At 39.4% G+C, this 21,514-nt stretch overlaps 1 protein-coding gene across 1 annotated transcript in view; it reads left to right on the top strand.

Annotated features, from left to right (window-relative positions):
- The first annotated feature begins 2,503 nt into the window (after positions 1-2,503).
- txlnbb (taxilin beta b) overlaps positions 2,504-21,514 on the top strand; it is a 20,160-nt gene continuing 1,149 nt past the window's right edge. The window contains exons 1-8 of the mRNA XM_061743950.1: positions 2,504-2,574; positions 12,419-12,653; positions 14,526-14,617; positions 14,713-14,883; positions 16,220-16,414; positions 18,209-18,328; positions 19,113-19,187; positions 19,277-19,369. Coding sequence (XP_061599934.1) covers positions 12,437-12,653; positions 14,526-14,617; positions 14,713-14,883; positions 16,220-16,414; positions 18,209-18,328; positions 19,113-19,187; positions 19,277-19,369 — 963 coding nt within the window. The 5' untranslated portion in view covers positions 2,504-2,574; positions 12,419-12,436. The remainder of the gene's footprint in view (positions 2,575-12,418; positions 12,654-14,525; positions 14,618-14,712; positions 14,884-16,219; positions 16,415-18,208; positions 18,329-19,112; positions 19,188-19,276; positions 19,370-21,514) is intronic.

Below are 21,514 nucleotides of genomic sequence, written 5' to 3'. Positions count from 1 at the left end.
GCGTTTGGTTTCAGGAAGGCATGAGCCGTCCAGTGTGATGTGGATCTACGAGCCGTTCAGATTCCACAACCACAACAACTCCGCCAGTCGAAATGTCGAAATTTCAAGAAAAAAGTTGAAATGTCGAGCAAAAAAGTCGAGAAAAAAAAAGTCAAAATGTTGAGGAAAAAGTCGAAATGTCGAAATTTATGTTGAAGTACAATTTTGAGAAAAAAAAGTGGAAATGTCGAGAAAAAAGGTCGAAATGTCGAAGAAAAAAGTGGAAATGTCGAGAAAAAAGTGCAAATGTCGAGAAAAAAGTTGAAATGTCAAAATTAATGAAGTACAATTTCGAGAAAAAAGTCAAAATGTCGAGAAAAATGTCAAAATGTCGACATTAAAGGGGACCTATTATGAAAAACAGGTTTTTTCTTGCTTTAACATATATAAAGTGGTCTCCCCTCAGCCTGCCAACTCAGAGAAGGAGGAAAGCAACCAAATTCTGCAGTGTCTGTACAGCCGCCCGGATGAGCCGTCCAGTGTGATGTGGATCTACGAGCCAATAAGATTCTGCTCCCCAAAGTTACGTAAATGCCAACCACGGCCACAACTAAACACCGTGTAACTGCATGAGAGTGTCCGACTATCGTAGCACTGCGTGACATCGTCTCTCTGTCCATCTCCCTCCAGCAGCTGCCACTTTATTGAGGTTTTTGTAGTGAAATGAGGAGGAATCATAGAGATAACTTCTCATTTCAAATAAATGGACCAGCCGTTCCTCATCATGACTGTTTCCTACAGCGATTTCAACCGGCTTTCAACGCGAGTGACAGGAAGAAAATAGAAGCAGGGCGTCCGACAAATGTTCAGCTCAAAACGGCCAGTTAGGACAGTCCAATAGAAAATAAAGCAATGGAATTGATTTTGTCGCTGACGCTCGTTTGCATCACATGCAGTTATTAGGACACGGTGTAAATAACTCCACCGGCCGGAGCTTCCACCATTTTTTCGTAGCGGTGTATCGCGTCATTCAGGCAGCCAATCAGCACAGTGCCTCATTATCATAGCCCCGCCCACTCAGAATCCTGCATAGATAATGAGGTTAAAGAATGGGAAGATAAAGACATGGTTTAGAGGCTGAATTTCTAATTTATTTAGCAAAAACAATCAAAAGCTTGTTTTTAAGACATTCAAGGCCTGTTTAAAATAGGGATTAGATGCCATAATAGGTCCCCTTTAAAGTTTAAAGTGCTTTAATAGCATTGAACTTGCATGACTGTACAGACAGCCAACCATATAGCAGCAGAAATAGTCTCCTATTCTATGTTTGTCCACATCAGCCCAGACGTAGAATATAGATACAGGTGAAGATCAGAAAATTAGAATATGGTGTAAAAGTTAATTTATTTCAATAATTCAACTTAAAAGGTGAAACTAATATATTACCTAGTCTTATTACATGCTAAGCAAGATATGTTAAGCCTTTATTTGTTATAATTGTGATGATTTAATTGTTTATTGATTTCATAAAATATTCAAATTTTTTAGATTTCTTACTTGGGGTTTTCATAATCTGTGAGCCATAATCATCAACATTATAACAAATAAAGGCTTGAAATATCTCACTTTGAATGTAGTGGGAAATAATATACTTGTTTCACCTTTAGTTAAATTTACTACGAATGACGTTTTGCAATATATTCAAATTTTCCAACCTTCACCTGTATATTATGACATCAATAAATAAGAGCATAATATATGTCGGTATTGGTTCAATACGGAACGCAACTTTTAATTCCCAATTACGTAACAATTCAAGGGACGGGTGGCAAGCCTACACTGCAAAAACTCAAAATCTTAACAAGAATATTTGTCTTATTTCTAGTTAAAATGTCTCATTTTTAGTCAAATCTCATTACACTTAAAACAAGATTCATCACTGGAAAAAATCAACAATTTTCAAGTTATTACATTTTGGACGTTTATCAACAAGGTGTAGCGGAGGTGGGGGGTTTGGGGTGCCCGGGGCATCAGTCCCTGGATCACACTGCAAAAACTCAAAATCTTACCAGGAATATTTGTCTTATTTTTAGTTAAAATGTCTCATTTTTAGTCAAAAAATCTCATTACACTTAAAACAAGAGTCATTACCAGAAAAAGAACTTATTTGACAATTTTCACCTGTTTCAAGTAAATTTTCAGTTGTAGAAAAAGTAGAAAAATCTGCCAGTGGGACAAGATTTATCTTCTCATTACAAGCAAAAAACCTTGTTCCACTGGCAGAAAATGTACTTGAAACAGGTGAAAATTGTCAAATAAGTTATCTTTCTGGTAATTACTCTTGTTTTAAGTGTAATGAGATTTTTTGACTAAAAATGAGACATTTTAACTAGAAATAAGGCAAACATTCCTGGTAAGATTTGTAGTTTTTGCAGTGCAGTCCAGAGCAGAGTGAAGTGTTTTGGTCAGAGTGGCGGCCCGGCCCCCCCACATCCCCCCGGGTTTATTTTGAGGTCTTATCTCAGCTGTCGTATCAGTGGCAGCAGTTTTTGCTCGAGCCCCTCGACACTCTTCCCCCTGTGGCCCCCGATCCCGGTAAGACCCTGTTTTTTCTGTCATAATCCTGCTTCTCTTGTTTGAATAACATGAAAATAACAAACAGAAACCAAACCGACCCAGATCTCCTGATCCTGGATAGTTTGGAGGCGTCTGCGGGTCTTTAAATACTAACAAGCTCCTCTCTGAATGTGACGGCTGCGTTGCCAAGGTTGCCAAGTCTGCTAAAGATGAGAAGCTGTTAACTGCAGCGAGACTCGAGCGCGTCACCCGTTGAGAAAAAGCGCTCGGAGTGAGAAAACCTCTCTAATTCTGAAGGATCAGGCCTGCCGTTAAAATGTGATGCTGTTTATCTAATTCCCATTTTTCCAAATCAACGTCGGTAACAGTTGTGTTGATTTCCTGATTTGTCTGAACAGTTAAGTGATGAAAATGTGGACTTTTGCTCCATTCACCCAGGATGGATTATAGACGGATAAATAAATAAATAAATAATGTGCCCATATTAAGAAGTTCTTAAAATAGCTGGTCCTGAACAGGTGCTGCATGCTGCGCTTGTGAAAGCACAGGCGGCGTGAGGGCTGCGCTAAATCTGTGCACATAAACAGGCTCCGACCACGCAGCCAGGCCGGGCTTTAACTTTACATCTCAGGAAAAAGAAAATGGTGCCATATATGTTGTTTGAACTGATGCAGAAGGTTCTGTGACATCACAAACCCGCGTCAGTGAATTATAATCAGGAGTATTTTCAAAATAAAATCTGGATCTCTTCTGTGAAACTTTGACGCTGAGAGTCAAATTTACAGGGTGTTGTGACATCACAGATCCACCATGTTTGACTCCGCCCACCTTCAGACCATGTTGCATTTGGCCTACAGTTAAACGCTCAGTTTATTTTTTTCTACGAAGTATGAACGTAGCAGCACCGTAAGTTTCACAATTGCCCAAGACACGTCCCTCTAGAAGTGTTACGACGAATCAACGCGTATTATCCGCTACTTCTCCTCCTTCGTTGTTGCATATCTGAGCTACATAAGCGTTGCGAGCTTTAATGGTGCAGAAAGGAACACACGTCACCACCTAGTGGTCGGTGGTGGAATTACGAAGCAGCACAAACTTCCGGATGAACAGAGCTGTAAAAACATGGTTGAAAAATCTTGCTTTTTTTCCGTATCTCTTTCCTCCGATCTAAAACCTCACAACCGATATTTCTGTCCAGAGGTGTCTTCAGTATTCACATTCATTACTCAGGTAGAAGTATAGATACTAGAGTTTAAAAATACTCCTGTAGAAGTTGAAGTATCAACTCAAGTTTTTTACTCAAGTAAAAGTATAAAAGTACTGGTTTCAAAACTACTTAAAGTATAAAAGTAAAAGTAATGTAAGGGGGGAAAAAAGCCATTTGAAAGCCATTGAAAATGAATGTATCTTAGTATAATGCAAATATATTAAAGAAGCATATATGTGTACTATTGAGCATTAACGTGTTTCAGAGAGCAGGAGATATGATGACTAGTTGCCTATAAGTATTGTAATGGTACAAAAAGTCAAACTTCATGTTCATGTTATCATTTATCCTAACCTTTATTGGAATGTACATCCAAGTTTAGTTGCAGGAATCTGAGGGAACGGATGTAAGAACAAAACTGGACAAGAACATCTGAAACAACCACAACCAAATTCACTCTATCCGGATGGAGCAATTTAAATGGATAGTTTTTATTTAAAGGCCGAAATGAAATAGAGTAACGAGGCTGTTTTTAAAATGTAAGGAGTAAAAAGTACAGATAATTGTGTGAAAATGTAAGGAGTAAAAGTAAAAAGTCGTCTGAAAAATAATTACTCCAGTGAAGTATAGATAACCAAAATTTCTACTTAAGTAAGGTAACAAAGTATTTGTACTTTGTTACTTGACACCTCTGTTTCTGTCAGACTTTAGGAAATTGCGTCCTTTTTTTATTCCTATATCACCTTTAACAGTTCCGTTTTGCAGTTTCACCCCAGTCTGAAACCGGACTGTTGCATAATGTGAAGAATGCATCGTCTCGCTGAAATAAGCAAGACTTTCTGTGTAGTAAATAACTGCATAAGAACCTCCAAATCCTGAAGATTTCATGCAGTCGTCACAAATGCCAACATTTTCATTGTTATTTCATCATTTTGTATTGTTTTTATGGTATACTTTGTGTTTGAGTGAATGTATCTGAGGTAACGACCAAAATTCTGAGGTGACAAGAATCTAGTTTTCCTAGTCGTTAACATCTAAATATAAACGTCCGTCAGTGAAGCGTCAGAGAGGCCAGAATCTCCAGAAAGCATTTATTCTCTCTTCTGCTGCCTTCACAGAAAGAGCTTTTTAGTTTCCCCCGGTGGAGTTTTAACTCCATTTGTTGGAGTGTTTGAGGAAATATCAGCCGTGTTTACTGACAGAAGTTTTCCTCAACCTGATCTGAAGCAGCGCCGACATTCAGTCCTGCAGAAACAAGTTTCTCTCTGGGTTTACTGAATATTTGAAGCCTTTTTAGAAGTAGAAGTAGAAGAAGTGGTAGTAAAAGAAGTAGTAGTAGAAGTAGAAGTAGGAGAAGCAGAAGCAGATGGAGTAGAAGTAGAAGTACAAGAAGTAGAAGTAGAAGAAGTAGAAATAGTAGAAGAAAAAGTAGAAATAGTAGAAGAAGTAGAGGAATAGTAGAAGTAGAAGTAGGAGAAGCAGAAGCAGATGAAGTACAAGAAGTAGAAGTACAAGTAAAAGTAGTAGAAATAGTAGAAGAAAAAGTAGAAGTAATAAAAATAGTAGAAGAAAAGTAGAAGTAGTAGAAGAAGAAAAAGTAGAAATAGTAGGAGAAGTAGAAGTAGAAGTAGTAGAAGAAATAGAGAATTAGTAGAAGTAGGAGAAGCAGAAGCAGTAGAAGTACAAATAGAAGTAGTAGAAATAGTAGAAGAAAAAGTAGAAGTAGTAGAAATAATAGAGGAAGAAAAAGTAGAAATAGTAGAAGTAGAAGTAGGAGAAGCAGAAGCAGATGAAGTAGAAGTACAAGAAGTAGAAGTAGTAGAAATAATAAAGGAAGAAAGTAGAAATAGTAGAAGAAGAAGTAGAAGAAGTAGAAGAAAAACAAGTAGAAGTAGTATTAGTAGAAGAAGAAAGACAGGACTTCCTGGAGTCCTAATAAAAAAATTGTGACATGTTTGGTAAAAACACCACTGAGGTAAAAACACTACGGAAGTAAAAACACCACTGAGGTAAAAACACCACTGAGGTAAAAACACCACGGAGGTAAAAACACCACTGAGGTAAAAACACCACTGAGGTAAAAACACCACGGAGGTAAAAACACCACTGAGGTAAAAACACCACTGAGGTAAAAGTACCACTGAAGTAAAAACACCACTGAGGTAAAAACACCACTGAGGTAAAAACACCACGGAGGTAAAAACACCACTGAGGTAAAAACACCACTGAGGTAAAAACACTACGGAAGTAAAAACACCACTGAGGTAAAAGTACCACGGAGGTAAAAACACCACGGAGGTAAAAACACCACTGAGGTAAAAACACCACTGAGGTAAAAACACCACTGAGGTAAAAGTACCACTGAAGTAAAAACACCACTGAGGTAAAAACACCACTGAGGTAAAAACACCACGGAGGTAAAAACACCACTGAGGTAAAAACACCACTGAGGTAAAAACACTACGGAAGTAAAAACACCACTGAGGTAAAAGTACCACGGAGGTAAAAACACCACGGAGGTAAAAACACCACGGAGGTAAAAACAACACGGAGGTAAAAACACCACGGAGGTAAAATTACCACTGAGGTAAAAACACCACGTAGATACGACTAGAAAAGCTGCTTTAAGGGGGCGGAGTCCCCTCTCAGGGGTCTGAAGGTCACGGAGAAGGTCGTCGGCTCTCCTTTAAAATAACCACCATGACCTTCTGAACGACTCACGTCCCCCGAGACTCTGTTTTAAACCCAAACGTTTCACCGACCGACCATTAACCTGGTTAACCTGATCAGCTGTGTGAGGCCTGAACGCTGATAAACACGCTAAACACTGGCCACAAACTCAGAGTGAACATAAATACACTGCAAAAATTCAAAATCTTAACAAGATAAATCTTGTCCCACTAGCAGATTTTTCTACTTATTTCAAGTGAAAATGTACTTGAAACAGGTGAAAATAATAAAATAAAATAAATAAGTGCATAATATATGTCCGTATTGGTTCAATACGGAACGCAACTTTTAATTCCCAATTACGTAACAATTCCGTATTTCAAGGGACGGGTGGCGAGCCTACACTGCAAAAACTCAACAAGAATATTGGTCATATTTCTAGTTAAAATGTCTCATTTTTAGTCAGAAAACCTCATTACACTTAAAACAAGACTCATCACTGGAAAAAACAACTATTTTCACCTGTTTCAAGTAGATTTTCACTTGAAATAAGTAGAAAAATCTGCCAGTGGAACAAGATTTTTTTGCTTGTAATGAGAAGATAAATCTTGTTCCACTGGCAGATTTTTCCACTTATTTCAAGTGAAAATTTACTTGAAACAGGTGAAAATTGTCAAATAACAAGTTATCGTTTTAAGTGTAATGAGATTTTTTGACTAAAAATTAGACATTTTAACTAGAAATAAGAAAAATATTCCTGGTAAGATTTTGAGATTTTGCAGTGTGCAAAATGCGGCTTTATTACAAAATGCAATAAAAAAGTTATTACATTTTGGACGTTTATTACAAAATGCACCGTTATTACAAAATGCGGCTTAACAAGGTGTAGCGGGGGTGGATAGAGATAGAGATAGAGATAAATCTTGTCCCACTGGCAGATTTTTCTACTTATTTCAAGTGAAAATTTACTTGAAACCGGTGAAAATTGTCAAATAACAGGTTATTTTTCTGGACAATTATGGACCTCATCAGGACTGTAGGGAAGGGGGCGTGGTCACAAGTGTTTATTGGTTGCTTAGCAACGTTTGTTTTCTTTTGTCAGCTGTTAGTTGTCAACTTTCAGTTCTTTTGTCAGTTGGATTCCGTTGTCTGGGAATAAAGTCCTGTTTTACCAAACTCTGGAGTTGAGCCTCATCCTGCCACACTGGTAAGATTTTGAGTTTTTGCAGTGTACCACAGATTCAGAATGAGATATCTGGTCTAGAGGTAGGATTTAGATCAGGGGTGTCAAATGTGCGGTGCGGAGAAGTTTCCAACGAAAAAAACCGAAATGTTAATTTACTAAAAAGGAAGGCATAAATAATTGCCATGAATCGCAGCATATCCCATAATATATTTCTTCTACAAATCCATCGTTATTCCACAAATAGAGCAGTTTTCAACATTTTTTTAGTTTTCTAGAATGCATTTGCCGATTTTATTTCTTTGTAGACGGTCGTTTATTTTTATTAACTGACTACTATTATATATTTTCGCAGGAAAAATATCAGTTTAGAATACGAGGATAGTGACAAAGTAAAACAGTTAAAAGAGAAGTGCGGACTTTTTCAACACACTGGCGTAAATATCCGCCCCATTTTTAAAAATAAATACACTTAATTGTACTGGAAAAATCTCTAAATCACAAAGAAACACTCTCGGATGTAATAAGAAAGATTTTGCTTTTAATTAAATTTCCTATAAAAAAGCGAAATATAAAAAAAACATACTTGTTTCTGTTTATCTTTGTAAAATGATATTAAAAGTATCTTACATAATTTGAAAAAAAACAAAAAATTTCAAGAAAAGATCCTGAAGAAATATATTTTACATAATTAGAGTGTAAACAACGTGCATATTTCCTTTAAAATTAACTAAACTGATATTGGATTAGATAACAATAGTGAAAAAAAAGAATTAGAAACTACATTTTTCGCACCGTTTATGTTATTTTGAGCGTGCGGCCCGCAAGAAAATAATTGGTCAAATCCGGCCCGCCAAGAAAAGTTTGACACCCCTGATTTAGATGATAAATCAAATCCAAATTCAGAAAGTGTTTCCAGAAGCTCACTGTTCCAAAACCACATTAAAATAGTTATAAAATAGGATTTTTATAAACGTACCTTGTAGCTGTTGAAATATACTTATACGTCCTATTTGCTCCGGACTGAAACGACCTCTGACCTGCAGTAGTTCTGATATTACACCCCGACTCCTGACTTTATTTGCGCTGGATAAGCAAAGTCTGTATTTTTATCGTCATTTACAGACTTTAAAAGTCTTATTTTATTATTAGACAATTAGCTTTTATTCAACATTAACTTGTTACACCCTGGAGAACATAAACCTGAGATTAGGTTGGGCGTATATTTGAGTATTGAGTTGAAAGCATCTGTCAGCCTGTTTTAAGTTGCCGTGGTAACGGTAAACGTAGGCGGAGCTTTCCTTGAAGCCCTTTATTATTACAAATCACTGCAGGTTCCCCAGATACGTCTCCAACTGGACGCTTGATGGATTGAACCGTGCATCGCCCCCACTGAGGATATTTAAACTCGTATGAGATAAAAAACTAAAGAAAGCTGTGGTAAACACGAGTGTTGTTTCTGTCAGCCTGTTTAAATTTTAGTTTTAGTCTAGTCTTTGGGTCCAGCTATCATTTTAGTTTTTATTAGTTTTAGTCACGTTCATTCTCCTTTTAGTCGTGTCAAGTTTCAGTCGACTAAAAGTCTGAGCATTTTAGTCTCATTTTAGTCTGAATTGTCCAGGACCATTTTAGTCTAGTTTTAGTCAAAGATTGTATTTATCCAAACCCATTTTACAATTCAAACAAGGTTATCTTATTATTATATTATTGTTACCTTATAGACTCAAGAATACATTCATTCCAGATACAGAAGACTCTAATTTGAGTTTACAACATATTTATTTTTCCGTATTTCTCCCCATCTTTTTATTTTCCGACGACACATTGGGTTTTCTTTTCCACGTCTATGTAGGTAAGTGGATCCAAAGATGGATCTTCTTCTTCTCCCCCCCAGAGCAGATCCCTGCGTTTCTCTCTGTAACTTTGTTTTTAGTTGACGTTAACTAGATCTCTGCGTTAACGGCATCAGCCTCTAACTCTGCAGCTGCATCTTCTGGATCTGATTCCCCCAGTTAATAAAGATTAACTAACTAACTAACTAACTAACTAACTAACTAACTAACTAACTAACTAACTAACTAACTAACTAACTAACTAACTAACTAACCCGCTGCAGCGACTGGGATTGAGGACTAACGTCACCCAGCAGAACTAAACCAGAGAAACTACTGGAAACATGGACATTAAACCAGAGAAACTACTGAAAACATGGACATTAAACCAGAGAAACTACTGAAAACATGGACATTAAACCAGAGAAACTACTGAAAACATGGACATTAAACCAGAGAAACTACTGAAAACATGGACATTAAACCAGAGAAACTACTGAAAACATGGACATTAAACCAGAGAAACTACTGAAAACACGGACATTAAACCAGAAACTACTGAAAACATGGACATTAAACCAGAGAAACTACTGAAAACATGGACATTAAACCAGAGAAACTACTGAAAACATGGACATTAAACCAGAGAAACTACTGAAAACATGGACATTAAACCAGAAACTACTGAAAACATGGACATTAAACCAGAGAAACTACTGAAAACATGGACATTAAACCAGAGAAACTACTGAAAACATGGACATTAAACCAGAGAAACTACTGAAAACATGGACATTAAACCAGAGAAACTACTGAAAACATGGACATTAAACCAGAGAAACTACTGAAAACATGGACATTAAACCAGAGAAACTACTGAAAACATGGACATTAAACCAGAGAAACTACTGAAAACATGGACATTAAACCAGAGAAACTACTGAAAACATGGACATTAAACCAGAGAAACTACTGAAAACATGGACATTAAACCAGAGAATCTTTGCTGGAACATTTCATCTTGTTTTGGTCAACCAAAATGAATTTGATTTTGTAATCTACATTTTAGTCTTGTTTTTGGTCCTGTACGATATTAAATTATATATTTAATTATCGTTATCGTCACATGACCAGCATTTTCATTGTGTCTCGTCTCGTTTTCCTCAGGTGATAAAAGTTCGTTGACGACGATATTTAGTCATAATTTTCTTTGACGAAAGCAACTTTAGTAAACACAATCAATGCGTTTACATGGGAAGTTTAATTCCTCTCTAATTCAGAATTAAAATTAAATCCGATTTAAAATGAGTAAAAATTACCATGTAAACACCTAATTCAGAATGAAAATGGCCATTCTGAATTAGACTTAATTCTGAAGTAAGTGGCTGGTTTATTCTGATTTTAAATCTGAATAGAATAATTCCAGATCATGTTTACACTCATTCCTCTTTAAATTAATTCCGGTCTTTCTTTCTGCTCGTTCCCTCGCCCGTCTGTCTCCATGACGCTTATATTCCGCGCTGGGCTTGTTTTCCAAACAAAGTTTCAAGATGGCAGCACGCAGTAAACGCTGGTCAAGAGCAGAGACCATTTATTTAATAAATAGCTTGGAGGACCTGGAAATAATTAAAACAACAGATGGCAGGGAAAAATTAAAATTGTGAGCTTTTCAAAGTTGTAGCGGCTAAGTTTGTTTTTCTTCCGGTAGACGTAACTTCCGGTCCCCCCCCTATCCAATCAGAACCTTCCCAACCCCCAGACCTTAAAGGGGACCTATTATGGAATCTAATAGCTATTTTAAACAGGCCTTGAATGTCTTAAAAACAAGCTTTAGATTGTTTTTGCTAAATAAATTAGAAATTCAGCCTCTAAACCATGTCTTTATCTTCCCATTCTCTAACCTCATTATCTATGCAGGATTCTGAGTGGGCGGGGCTATGATAATGAGGCTCTGTGCTGATTGGCTGCCTGAATGACACGATACACCGCTACGAAAAAATGGCGGAAGCTCCGGCCGGCGGAGTTAGTTGTTAGTGGTTTCACGCATCGGAGACCAACCGATGTAAATCGCATTTTGGTTCCGTAACAACAGGAGCAGAATCTTATTGGCTCGTAGATCCACATCACACTGGACGGCTCATCCGGGCGGCTGTACAGACACTGCAGAATCTGGTTACTTTCCTCCTTCTCTGAGTTGTCAGGCTGAGGGGAGACCACTTTATAGATGTTAAAGCAAGAGAAAACCTGTTTTTCAGAATAGGTCTCCTTTAAGCGGAATTGGCTAAAGCCGATCAAACGTGTTTTCCATGTAAACCTCAATTCAGAATTACTATTTCCATGTAAACTCGAAGGAAAATAGTTTAATTCTGAATTATTTAATTCAGAATAATTAATTCCGAATTAAAAAACATCATGTAACGTGGCCAATGTCAGGCTTTGCAGATCTTAAAAAGGTGCCATACAGGACTGTCTCAGAAAATTAGAATATTGTGATAAAGTTCTTAATTTTCTGTAATGTAATTAAAAAAACAAAAATGTCATACATTCTGGATTCATTACAAATCAACTGAAATATTGCAAGCCTTTTATTATTTTAATATTTTGCTGATTATGGTTTACAGTTTAAGATTAAGATTCACAGAATATTCTAATTTTTTGAGATAGGATATTTGAGTTTTCTTAATGATCTTATGATCAGCAATATTAAAATAATAAAAGGCTTGCAATATTTCAGTTGATTTGTAATGAATCCAGAATGTAGGACATTTTTGTTTTTGTAATTGCATTACAGAAAATCACAATATTCTAATTTTCTGAGACAGTCCTGTAATTCGGAATAATTAATTCCGATTTAAAAAACATCATGTAACGTGGCCAATGTCAGGCTTTGCAGATCTTAAAAAGGTACCATATAAACCCTTTTTAAACTCATCTGGCACTCAGCTAACGCGTTTCTGACGTCTCTTGCAGCGACAGAATCTCTGAGGAATGGAGGTCCTTCAGGAGAGCAGCCCCGCCGCCCCCGCGGGCCCCGCCGGCCCCGACCTGACCGAGGACCTGGCCCAGCAGCTGGAGGACATCATTAACACCTACCAGGCCGCCCAGATCACAGCTGAGCCCGAGGACGGAGACGAGGTCACGCCGGCCAAGGAGCCGGACTCCCGCAGGGACCAGAAGGCCGAGAAGAAGATGCTCAAAAACCTCGGTGATTATTATTTCATCACGTTTCACTGATTCTGGTTGAGACAAGTTTGACTGAGATCTAAAGCATAAAAGGTTTAATTAACCCTGGTACTGTCTTTAGGTCAAAATGACCTAATTCTCCTGTTCCTTCTTTCCTCCTGCTCTCTCCTTCCTTCTCCCTTCCTCTTTTCTCCCTTCCTTCCTTCCTTCCTTCCTTCCTTCCTTCCTTCCTTCCTTCCTTCCTTCCTTCCTTCCTTCCTTCCTTCCTTCCTTCCTTCCTTTTTCCCTTATTTCCTTCCATCCTTCCTTCCTTCTTTTCTTCCTTCCTTCCTTCCTTCCTTCCTTCCTTCCTTCCTTCCTTCCTTCCTTCCTTCCTTCCTTCCTTCCTTCCTTCCTTCCTTCCTTCCTTTTTCCCTTATTTCCTTCCTTCCTTCCTTCCTTCCTTCCTTCCTTCCTTCCTTCTTTTCTCCCTTCCTTCCTTCCTTTCTCCCTTCCTTCCTTATTTTCTCCCTTCCTTCCTTCCTTCCTTCCTTCCTTCCTTCCTTCCTTCCTTCCTTCCTTCCTTCCTTCCTTCCTTCCTTCCTTCCTTCCTTCCTTCCTTCCTTCCTTCCTTTTTCCCTTATTTCCTTCCTTCCTTCCTTCCTTCCTTGTTTTCTTCCTTCCTTCCTTCTTTCCTTCCTTCCTTCCCTTTTCCCTTATTTCCTTCCTTCCTTCCTTCCTTCCTTCCTTGTTTTCTCCCTTCCTTCCTTGATTCTCCCTTCCTTCCTTCTTTCCTTCCTTCCTTCCTTCCTTTTTCCCTTATTTCCTTCCTTCCTTCCTTCCTTTTTCCCTTATTTCCTTCCTTCCTTCCTTCCTTCTTTTCTCCCTTCCTTCCTTCCTTCCTTCCTTCCTTCCTTCCTTCCTTCCTTCCTTCCTTCCTTCCTTCCTTCCTTCCTTCCTTCCTTCCTTCCTTCCTTCCTTCCTTCCTTCTTTTCTCTCTTCTTTTCTCCCTTCCTTCCTTCCTTCTTTTCATTCTTCCTTCCTTCTTTCCTCCCTTCTTCCCTTCCTCCTTCCTTGACCCAAAGACAGCACAAGGGTTAATGTGTTGTCAGTGTTGAACACGTTCATTTCTGTGAGAACGTTGAACTGAACGCAACATATTTGCAAATAAAGAACTTGAACATGAACTTGTTCAGATCTGCAGATCACCAACTGGAACTGTTCATATTATGTGAGTTTCTATGGAAGAGTATTAGGGCCAGGCAGGAGAAAAATAAAAATAATATTTTAGAGGAGGAAGATTTTTTTTTATTGTGCACTTCGAGAAAAAAGTCGAAATGTCGAGAAAAAAGTCGAAATGTCGAGATTAATGTTGAAATACAATTTCAAGAATAAAGTCGAAATTTCGCCTTTTTTCACAACATTTCAACTTTATTCACGAAATTTTGACTTTTTTCTCAAACTTTTGGCTTTTTTCTCGACATTAATCTCGACATTTCAACTTTTTTCTTGACATTTTGACTTTTTTCTTGAAGTGCACAATAAAAAAAAATCTTCCCCTTCCCCTTTTTTCTCCTGCCTGGCCCTAAAACAGCTTCACTGTTTAGGTCCAATTATTATGGGATACATTTCACCAGCGAGCGGCGCACACATTTAAAATACGACGACTTCACACTAATGCAGTGCACGACTACATATTATCCAAATGTGTTCAAAATAACATATTTGGATAAAACAGGAAACTGTTTCACACTAAATTACATATTTTTATTACATAAAAAAGTCAAATTACTTTTAAAATGTCTGTTATTTCTTGCGGCTCCCGAAAATGTTTTTTTTTGTAGAAGTGGGCGCAAAATGGCTCTTTCGATAATAAAGGTTGCAGACTCCTGTTTTAACTGTAGATTGTGTTCAGGGAAGGAAGCCATGCTGCTGATGCAGAGCTTGAACAAGCTGGGCTCGCCGGAGCAGAAGCTGGAGGCCATCATCAAGAAACACGCAGAGCTGGTCAGTGGCTACAGCACAGAAATGAAAAGGTGAGCGCTCGGCACCGAGGACTCATCCTCGGCCCTGTGGTCTGGTTTCCGTGTCTGTTTCTGCAGCTGGAGGAGCATCGGGGGGACCAGAAGCAGATGAAGGTTCTGCAGAAGAAGCTGCTCCAGGTGATGAAGGAAAAGGACCAGCTGCAGAGCGAGCACAGCCGGGCCGTTCTGGCCCGAAGCAAGCTGGAGTCGCTCTGCAGAGAGCTGCAGAGGCACAACAAGACGCTGAAGGTACCGACCCCCCCCCACCCCGACCTACTGTAAATAGGTATGGGATCAAATAGGCCTGGGTTGAAAAAATTGACTACGTTTACGTGCAGTCAAAATTCGGATTATTGCTAATATTCCGGTTACTGAAACATTCGGAATATTCCGTTTCCATGCGTGAGCAAACAGGGTTATCCCTGTATACATGGTGATTAATCATTTGGGATATCTGGATCAAACCAGCGACGCACGGAGAACGTGATGATGCAATTTGCCAATTGTTCAAATCCTTATAATTATAATCTACAATTACCAGGTAATATTATGGAAACAACACACGCTTTCTTTTACAGTCCAGTTTCACTTTAATTACTGAGTAAAAGCCAGGTAAAAATGTCTGTACTTATTGGGTAAATAAAAAAAATACTTATTAGGAAATAGAATTACTGGGCAAGTAACTTCAAGGTAAGTACCTGCCAATAGCCAGGTAAAACATGGTAACTATCAGGTTAATTACAAGGTCAATAGAGTAATTTACACCCCTCGGGGGTACCTGCACCAATCCATTGATAATACATAAATCAATAATGAATGGGTAAATACCCGGTAGTTATCCATGAAATGTATAGTAAATACAAGGTAACTACATGGTCATTGAAGTGTAATTAGCTGGTAACTACGTCAAATATTGGTTATAATTTCCTGGGGCCTATGCAACCTGGGGCATATGTGAACAAACGAAACGGAAAACAAAGGCCCCGTTTCCATGTAGCAAAAACGGTGGCGTTTTCATGCGTTTTGGTCGTTCGTTTACACGAAAACGAAGCTCAAAGTCACCATCATTTCTGAAAACTCCGGCCAAAGTGGAGATTTTTAAAAACTTCACGTTTGCTTGTAAACGGAGGGAAACAGAGATTTAGGCTTCAGAACATCACGTTATGCAACAGAAACGTCACCAGCGTCATGTGTGCGACCTGTGTTTACAATTTGTTTGGCCACCGTCAATATTTTCTTGTATTTTACCTGTTTTATATTCTAAAGTCACACTTAAAAGTAACTCCACTTCTCTGTCACTCCAAACCAAAGACTCTGGTTCATCTTGGAAGTAACTGGAAGTTACTCGTGTCATTTGTTGATGTTTTTTTCCAGGATTCTGATTGGCTAGCATGACTTTATCTTCTCGTTACACTGCCCCCTGTAGGTTTGGCTGCTCATAGCACCTTAACAGCGTATTCATGTGGGTTCGTGTAAATGATGGTATTTTTCAAAACGTAGAGGGGGAAATATCCGTTTTTGTAAATACCCGGCTATGTGTGAATGTGGCCAAAGATCTGGCGGTAATTGCATGGTTGGTTTGCAGGAGGAGACCCTGCAGAGGTGCAGGGAGGACGACCTGAAGAGGAAAGAGATCACCACCCACTTCCAGGGGACGCTGAGCGAGATCCAGGCCCAGATCGAGGAGCACAGCAGCCGCAACACCAAGCTGTGCCAGGAGAACGGCGCCCTGGCCGACAAACTCAAGGGACTCATTTCACAGTACGACCAGCGAGAGGCGGTACGCACCGACACACCGAGCAGACACAGCCGGCACAGGGCTCTCACCCCGAATACTAGAGATCACCAACCGATCAGCAGTACTCGAGCTGAGGGGGATGAAGGGGGGTGAGGGAGGATGGCACCCCCCCTGAAATAAAAACGGTCCAAATCATCCCCCCTGTAAAACTGCCATCCCTCCTTTCCATCCCTTATGTCATTTCATCAATGAATGTGGTTTTACTGCTATTTCAACATTTAGAGTCATCACCAGAAAAATAACACCAGAAAAATAACTTATTTGACAATTTTCACCTGTTTCAAGTAAATTTTCACTTGAAATAAGATTTATCTTCTCATTACAAGCAATAAAATCTTGTTCCACTGGCAGATTTTTCTACTTATTTCAAGTGAAAATCTACTTGAAACAGGTGAAAATTGTTGTTTTTTCCAGTGATGAGTCTTGTTTTAAGTGTAATGAGATTATTTTACTAAAATGAGACATTTTAACTAGAAATAAGACAAATATTCTTGTTAAGATTTTGAGTTTTTGCAGTGATCCATTTTACTTATCCTGTGAAGGACAGAGTCATATTGATAAGTTCAGAAAAGTGTTTTTTATTGTTGTGTTTTGATGTATTTGATGTAAGCCCAGTGGATATTTAAAGCTTACAGAAGGCTGCATTTAACTGCTGCTATGTCATTCCTGCAGTATTTCTGCAGGTGTTTTGGTCACTGCTATTATTTGTAATATATTATATTATTTGTAATCAGCACAAATTATCTGTCCCCATATGATAAAATCCACCATCCCCCCTGATTTCTTTTTACAACTCGAGTACTGCCGATCGGTATTGGCCGATAATGGCGTCCGATACCGATGGCAGATCGGTTTTGATCAGCGTTCTCAAAATACTGTAATAGTTCAAAGCAGCCGATCTGATGACTTTTACAACAACAAACCGCTGCCTGCGCTGCGTTCCCACATCTCACACCCAGGTCTCCTAAGGGGGCGTGACCGGCTTCGCCGGTACGGGAGTTTTACAATGTCCGAACAACGACAAATTTGCAGTTTGCAAAGTGCAGACATTTGAAGACATTTGAAAGTTTCTCACACGGAGTACAGGACTGTCTCAGAAAATTAGAATATTGTGATAAAGTCCTTTATTTTCTGTAATGCAAAAATGTCATAAATTCTGGATTCATTACAAATCAACTGAAATATTGCAAGCCTTTTATTATTTTAATATTGCTGATCATGGTTTACAGTTTAAGATTAAGATTCCCAGAATATTCTAATTTTTTTAGATAGGATATTTGAGTTTTCTTAAGCTGTAAACCATGATCAGCAATATTAAAATAATAAAAGGCTTGCAATATTTCAGTTGATTTGTAATGAATCCAGAATGTATGACATTTTTGTTTTTGTAATTGCATTACAGAAAATAAAGAACTTTATCACAATATTCTAATTTTCTGAGACAGTCCTGTACATGAGACAACAATATTGAAGAATTTATGGATTTCACGCTGTGATCGGCAATATCGGGATCGGCAGATACTGGTTTTGGAGATCAGTGATTGGCCCTCAAAATCCTGATCGGTGCATCTCTACCGAATACGTGGGCGTAGAGTTCACTGGATTCACCGCGCTTACGTAAAAACCCCCACACACATATGTGAAGTATCTGCTGAATCTCAGCCTGGTCTTACATCTATTAGACACAGTCCTGCAGCCAACGCTTCTCCTCCAGCGGGAATGAAACGCCTTTCCGTGTTAAAAAACATCTCGTAAATTCACCTGAATGTTTTCCAGAACCTGGAAAAGGTGTTCAAGCACCGAGACCTGAAGGAGAAGCTGCTGGAGACCAAACTCACGCAGGCCAACCTGTTCCTGAAGGAGGCCGAGGACAAGCACAAGCTGGAGAAGGAACTGGTCAGTGCGTCGCTTTCTCCCCAGAGTCTCCACACTTTAACTGTTTAACCCGTGTGCTGTGTTTGGGTCAAGGGAGGGGGAAGGGAGGAAAGAAGGAATGAAGGAAAGAAGGAAGTAAGGAAGAAAGGAGAAAAGATGGAAGGAAGGGAGAAAAGGAAAGAAGGGAGGGAGGGAAGAAGGAAGGAATGGAGGAAATAAGGAAGTAGGAAAGAAGGAAGTAAGGAAGAAAGGAGAAAAGAAGGAAGGAAGTAGGAAAGGGAGTAAGGAAGGGAGAAAAGATGGAAGGAAGGAAAGATGGAAGGAAGGGAGAAAGGAGAAAAGAAGGAAAGAAGGAAGGAAGTAGGAAAGGGAGAGAGGAAAGGAGAAAAGATGGAAAGAAGGGAGAAAAGATGGAAGGAAGAAAAGAAGGAAGTAAGGAAGAAAGGAGAAAAGAAGGAAGGAAGGAAGTAGGAAAGGGAGTAAGGTAGGGAGAAAAGATGGAAAGAAGGGAGAAAAGGAAAGAAGGGAGGGAGGGAAGAAGGAAGGAATGGAGAAAATAAGGAAAGAAGGAAGTAGGAAAGGGACTAAGGAAGGGAGAAAAGATGGAAGGAAGGGAGAAAGGAAGGAAATAAGGAAGGAAAAGCAAATAAGGTAATAAAGGAACGAATGACGAAAGGGAAGTAGGAAGAAAAAGGAGTAAAGGAGGGTAAAAAAGGAGGAAGAGAGGAAAGGAAGAAGGAAGGAGAGAGCAGGAGGAAAGAAGGATAGAAGAACTGGGTGATTTTAACGTTGTCGTGTCCAACAGCTGCTGAAACAGGTGGCCGAGTGTAAACTGCACATGCGGGCCCTGAAAGAGCAGGAGACCGACATGAAGGGCCAGGTACAGACGCCGGTCGTCACGGCAACGCTTGCATTTCTGCTTCTGCTGAAACGACTTTCATGTTTTAAAAAAAAATCACTTCTCCTCAGCTGGAAATGTACTCCAAGAAGTTTGACGAGTTCCAGGGGACGGTGTCCCAGAGCAACAGCGTCTACAGCGGCTTCAAGCAGGACATGGACAAGGTGAGGACGCTACACCCAGTTACAGGGCCGCTGCAGTACCTCCACTGGCCACCAGGGCTCCAAACGCCAGTTTATATCCTCCGTGTTAAAAGCTAGCAGCAGAAATAAACACCTCTACTAAAGCCAAGGAATGTATTGCGCAATTAGGGGTGTGGTCTAATATCGCTTAGCTACTTAGCGCAAAGAAGTGACATAAAGTTCTTCAGTTTGTACCTTTTGTGGCAGACTCGGACCCTCCCAGATTGACGGGACAGACAATTTGTCAACAGATAATTGAACGCAATTGAACGAATTGTTGCTTTAAGCCAGGGGTCAGCAACCCAAAATGTTTTAGAGCCATATTGGACCAAAAACACAAAAAACTAATATGTCTGGAGCCGCAAAAAATGAAAAGTCTTGTATAAGCCTTAAAATGAAGACAACATATTATACTATATTAGTTATAACTGGGGGAAGATTTTTTTTTTCATCATGCACGTCGAGAAAAAAGTGGAAATTTAAAAAAAAAAGTGGAAATGTTGAGAAAAAAGTCGAAATGTAGAGAAAAAAATCGGAAATGTTGAGTAAAAAGTCAAAATGTCGAGGAAAAAGTCGAAATGGCGAGATTAAAAAGGAAAGGAAAAGGAAGAAAAAAAAGAGAAAAAAAGGAAAAAAAGAAGAAAAAAAAGAAGAAAGAGAAAAAAAGGAAAAGAAAGAGAAAAAAGAAAAAAAAAGGAAAAAAAGGAAAAAATAAGAAAAAAAGGAAAAAAAAAACATATTTGAAAAATCTCCAGGGATCTACTAGGGCGGCGCTAAAGAGCCGCATGCGGCTCTAGAGCCGCGGATTGCTGACCCCTGCCTTAATCCAACCGATATCGAGGTTTTAACAGCCATGTTTACACCTTAGCAGGGCTGTAGTCGAACCGAAGTGAAACTCTTGAGATGGAGTTTTTAGTACCAGATAATTCGTCCGAGTTATTCCGGCATGTATACCAACCCACACTTAGCCGGGCTAGCGACTATCCCCCCTTTCCGGAAGAGATGAAACCGCGAAAGCCAGAATATCAAAAGAGTAGGAGAAGAAGAAGATGAACAACAAAAAAGGAACCGGAAGAACGCCAACGCAAAAGTGCGTGTAGCGCTAGCGTCGCGGAGTCGAACACACCTCACTCAATAATGGATTGTCTTCTCGTGCACGTTTACCTGGATTTCTGGGAAACTTCAGTTTGATCCTGAGCTGGATTGTTGCCAATAGCTGGATTTAGATGTGCATGGAACCGGACTGAGTGAACTCGGGGTGCTCGTCCTGTGGTCCTCTGTGATTGGCCCGCTACTCCCAAACCTCAGAGATTTGCAGCTGACCCCGGAGTCTCGCTAGTCCTCATCTCAGCTCTGGCAGCACTTATTTAGGATATTGTCATCTGAAATGAGGAGGTTTAGTTGGATGCGATAATAATAAACGCAAAAGACACAAAGAAACACTCCGATTTTCCTCCAAATTTCGCTCCTCAACCAACCCAATATGTACGGATGGCCCTTTTCCACCAAACCAGTTCCTGGTCCTATTCTGGTTCTGGTTCTGGTTCTGGTTCTGGTTCTGGTTCTGGGCCAGTGCTGAGTTTGGAACCAGTTTTTCTGTTTCCACTGACAAAGAACTGGCTCCGGGCCAGAAGAACCGGTTCCAACGTAGCACCAACTCTTTGCTGGGCTTTGGCATTGGATCTGCCGTTTTTCTGATCAGAATGAAGCAACAGCTGTACAACCGCGAGGTCGTCCATAGTTGTTGCTACGCACTGATGCAAAAGCAGCGACGTAATGACGTGGCTCCCCTTAACACCCGAACTATGGAAAAGCAAACCGGTTCTCAGCTGATTCCCAAGTTGAACGAGTTGTGAAACAAAACCAGCCCTGGAACCGGTTTGGTGGAAAATTGGAGAGAAAGAAGCAGGATCAGGATGACCAAAAGTAGAGGAGCTAGACCCAAATACCCAAACCCAAAATGTTGAATGATCCATATTGGACCAAAAACACAAAAAACAAATATGTCTGGAGCCACAAAAAATTAAAAGTCATGTATCAGCCTTAGAATGAAGACACATGCTGCATGTTTCTATATTAGTTATAACTGGGGGAAGATTTTTTTCGAGAAAAAAGTCGAAATGTCGA

Source organism: Cololabis saira, chromosome 16 (assembly GCF_033807715.1).
Source record: "Cololabis saira isolate AMF1-May2022 chromosome 16, fColSai1.1, whole genome shotgun sequence".
Lineage (NCBI taxonomy): Eukaryota > Metazoa > Chordata > Actinopteri > Beloniformes > Belonidae > Cololabis > Cololabis saira.
The sequence above is the reverse complement of the archived record's forward strand: the minus strand, read 5'-3'. Positions and strand labels throughout refer to the sequence as shown.